Genomic DNA, 4,522 nt, shown 5'->3' with positions numbered 1-4,522 from the left:
CTTGATATGTTCATTCTCCAGAATGTCTGTGGCGATGTTGGTAGCAATTGAATGAATCTGTGCAGAAATATTTATGTTTTATGATTTTTCATATTTTGAAAAACATAGAGTAACGGACTTCTGAATTGACCATATGTTGCAGTGCAGCAAAGTGTTGGCATCACTTACTGGATCTGCTCACAACATCTCAGCTCGGTAGGATGTGCAGGGGATTTGGGGGACATTTTGGGGCATTTTTGAAGTTTCGCAGGTGAAATTTACATTTTTGTCATAAGCCACGCCCACGTTTTTAAAGTAATGACTTAATTGCATGTATCAACTCCAGTATGATCCTAGATTGTGCACCCCAAATGTCATCCAAATCCATGGTTTCAATTATGAGATATAAACTTTTCTAATTTATAGCGCCCCCTACTGGACAAATAAAACGCACTTCATGGGTTAGGATCTTTTGACAATACTTGACATACGTCTAAAATTTCAAGTTGATATGTCAATGCATTGATGAGTTATGGCACCGTCATGGAAAATCACCGTTTTTCAGTCACTGTTCATTGATCTGTCAAATCAAAACCGAGCAACGGATCAAAATTCTTTCGATAACTTTTTGCCCTGAGTGACTGTAGATGATGTGTGCCACGTTTCGTGTAAATCGATCGCACGGCCTAGGAGGAGTTCGGACAAGTAGTTTTGGCTATTTTCGCAAATTTGCGAAACGAAATTACAGCAGAAATGGGCGTGGCCTATACCACGTGATTCAGGTATGCTCAGTGAATCTGAGGATGTAAAGGTTTTGCATGTCCGATGTACGGTTTGGGAGTTACACGCCACGATGCCTTGACCTTCAAAATAGCGCCACCAACTGCTTGACATGTGTCATGTTTTGGATCTGGGGTAAGTGCGAAGTTCTGTACCAGGCCTCCAAAGGGTTTTGTAGAATCTGTTACGGTGTAGGCTGCAGTACCACTTTTACCAACGGAAAAATAAAAAATAAAAATCTGAGCAGAAACAATAGGGGTCCCCAGCCCCTGGGGCTTGGACCCCTAATAAATGGTAACAACATAATACAAACAAAGAACAGACACACAACAAAACAGAAGGGGAGTACACGTGTACACATGTAAAGTAACAGACGGCTGTCAGGACACAAGTGTGGTAGTAGGTCAGCAGCTCGTTACTTGTGTTGTTGTTTCAAGGCTGAGAGGTTTAAGGAAAGACTCACTTCTTGAAGACAAGCAGGGATCTTAGGTAGTGATTTACACAACTCCTGTTTGTGAGTACACATGTTGCATCTACAGTAACACAATTAATCAGGTGTTGAAGAGCACATCTTCTGGATGAAGACAGCACCAGGTCACGTGTCTCATGTTAAAGGAGGGACAGAGTCACGAGACTCCACACCAGTCCAACACTTATGGGACATTTCACCATCACACAACAAGTGTGAGCGTGTTTGTGTGTTGTGTTACCAGAATCAACGGAATCTAGAACTTCCAGACCTCCTTCTGCTTCACTGCTGGACAGGACACATGTTTTAAGCTGGTGTGGTTTATTCTTCCAAATGACATTTAAGAAAGTTCTATTTGCTTCTGTGGCGGTAGAACCATAAACCAATAGAGACACAGATGGACCCACAAAGCGAGACAGGCCCTCTGCTTTGGAGAGGAGAACTCCTCCTAAAATAGAGAAACCCCTTCCAAGACCAATCCTGAAGACAGGCTTGGTCTTTTTAATCTGTTGGAGAAATGGAGATGTTGTCTAGCTGTAAGATGTGTAGTTGTATATATTCCCAAATACTTAACGGACTCTTTTACCGGATGTTTCCAACTACACAATCGCTACAATCACGCACAGACAACATTCCACATGTGCACACATTTAGTTGCAGGTCCGAGGCCCTGGAACACTGGTTACCTGAGGTAACAGAGTTCCTCACGTGCTTCTTGTCCTTCAAAACAAAGTGGTGTCGTCTGCCAGTTGTGAGATTTTTAACTCTCCACCAAAACCCGACATTCCTTCCAAACGTCCATCATTCTCGATATTAACTGATAAGAATTCAGCCCCTCACATAAATAAGGGAGGAGGAACAGGGCAGCCTTGGCGGAGCCCTCTGTTAATCTGGACTCTTTTACAGCTGTTAAAGTTCATCATAACAGAACTATTCATATCTTTGTAAAACATATTGACAATGCCAACAAAGTTATTCCCAAAGCCCAACGCCTCGACGGACTGTAACAGAACCGTGAGTTCAATCACGTCAAAGGCCTCATAGAAGTCTAGGAACAAAATAAGTGCTTCAGAATTTACTGCATCTGCATCATCCAGCAGATCTAGGATGAGTCTCATGTTACAGTAACGTGCCGGGTTTTCATGAGTCCTGTTTGAGGTCCGGCTATAACAGAGTCTAGTCCTCAATGCGGAGGGCTGGACTGAGGCGACTCACCGCAGAAGAGCCGTTTAACATGCTTTATTCCAGCTCTGCTAGGCACTGCCGTAAATCAGTTTATGGTAACTCCTCTGGGGGCCGCTGTCGTAATAATGTAAACTAACCTACGACACATCAGTACAACCCCCAAGGTTGGACTGGCCCGGGATTCCAACCCACAACCTTTCTGCTGTGAGGCGACTGCGCTGACCACTGCTCCACCATGTGGCCCTAAACATTATATACTATCAGGATTAGCAACTCTACACATTTGACATTGATTCAAAAAGTTAATTTCAAGCCATGATGATGATGATGATGATGATGATGATGATGACGATGATGATAACAAAAATAATTCTTTACCAGCTGAGCCCACTGTGAGACTGACTTCAGTGACGCCCCCTAGTGGTCGACATCCGGCCATGCTGATGTGCAGTGTCTACAACTTCTACCCCAAATACATCAGTGTCACCTGGCTGAGAGACGGACAGCCGGTGACCTCTGACGTCACTTCCACCGATGAGCTGGCAAATGGTGATTGGTACTACCAGATCCACTCCCACCTGGAGTACACGCCCAGGTCAGAACACTTAGACTCAGTACCGAATGAACCGGTCCAAATACATACATAACACTTTAACACTATACACTCACACACACACACACACAATGACTGGAAAACAAAGCACAAAGTGATGGTTTAAGGTGGAACGTGTCTCCTCAGTGTCTGCTCTGTAGACACCAGCTGTATATTTAAGGTGGGATGCGTGGCTCTTTACAGGTGAGATCCCAGATGGACGACAGAGTATTTATTGTGTATTAATACCGTGTTTTAAACTGGGCTGATGTTTAGTATCAGACTCGACTAGTTTCTGTGCAGACAGACAGGAAAGTACAAACTTACCTCATCCAATCACATCACGTCTTATTTATTGTTGATATGTTGTTTATTTCCTGTGTTTTCTTCTTCTTCACTTATTTCATCTCAGGTCTGGAGAGAAGATCACCTGCATGGTGGAACACGCCAGTTTCCCCTCTCCTAAGAAAGTGGACTGGAGTGAGTATCTATGTGTGTCTCTGTCAATGGATAGGTGATGAAGACATAGAGAGACAGGTCAACATGCAGATGTGTCTATAGATAGAGACATGTGTCTGTCTCTCCAGATCCCTCCATGTCACAATCAGACAGAAACAAGATCGCCATCGGAGCGTCAGGTCTGCTTCTGGGTTTGATTTTGTCTTTGGCAGGTCTGATCTACTACAAGAGGAAGGCCAGAGGTCAGTAACACTAGATCAGTCCAGACCAGGTTTACACTGGTTCACAGCAGTCCACATATACACTATGATACCCCTACACAAGAACACCACTACATATACACACTACACTATAATACAAATACATATACGCAGTACACTGTATCGCTATATTATAATACAAACACATATAAACAGTACATTCTATATCACTACACTATATCAGTACTTTTCGACAGTACACTATACATATAGACAGTACACTATACATATCAGTACACATGGACAGTACACTGTACACATTAGTACTTATAGATAGTTGAAGAAACAATAGTTAAGTTGGGTGTCATCAGTACTTGAAGTGGGCCAGACTTGTTTGGTTGTATTTCAGTCTCTTCACTCTTCACCACTTTTCTTATCGTTGGTCTTTTTTAACAGGGCGTGTTCTGGTTCCAACCAGCTGAAGCAAGAAGTGACGCTTCTTCCTCGTTGGTTTTTCTGGTGGCAGTTCAGTGTGTGTTGCTTTCACCTGAAGGTTTTCTCCCAGGTTGTCAGTGCTGCCCCCTGCTGGATCTCATTACCTCCTGCTCGTATTCTTACTAATGCTCTACAGATTCTGATGTGACCCGATGCTTCACCTCCTGTAACACAACTTTGTATCAAAATCAACCCACAACATTCCCCTGACCTATATTACAGGGAAATCATTTTAATGCTCCTTTTTAAATCACCAGTCGTCTGTTGCTGTTTCTCCAATTCAAATTGTTCTTTCTAAAATAAACCACTACAAACATTCTGTTGTGTTTTGTTTTAGCTTCGGTGAACATGTGGCTTTTCGGT

The 4,522-nt window shown here is 43.0% G+C and overlaps 1 protein-coding gene across 1 annotated transcript in view; it reads left to right on the top strand.

The window, feature by feature from the left end:
- Nucleotides 1–4,295, top strand: part of LOC130127231 (H-2 class II histocompatibility antigen, E-S beta chain-like) — a 30,873-nt gene extending 26,578 nt beyond the window's left edge. The window contains exons 3-6 of the mRNA XM_056296800.1: nt 2,795–3,008; nt 3,418–3,485; nt 3,593–3,706; nt 4,121–4,295. Coding sequence (XP_056152775.1) covers nt 2,795–3,008; nt 3,418–3,485; nt 3,593–3,706; nt 4,121–4,146 — 422 coding nt within the window. The 3' untranslated portion in view covers nt 4,147–4,295. The remainder of the gene's footprint in view (nt 1–2,794; nt 3,009–3,417; nt 3,486–3,592; nt 3,707–4,120) is intronic.
- Nucleotides 4,296–4,522: the final 227 nt, after the last annotated feature.

This window comes from Lampris incognitus, chromosome 17 (assembly GCF_029633865.1).
Source record: "Lampris incognitus isolate fLamInc1 chromosome 17, fLamInc1.hap2, whole genome shotgun sequence".
Taxonomy (NCBI): domain Eukaryota; kingdom Metazoa; phylum Chordata; class Actinopteri; order Lampriformes; family Lampridae; genus Lampris; species Lampris incognitus.
Note: the sequence above shows the minus strand (reverse complement) of the source record. Positions and strands in the feature narration are given on the sequence as shown.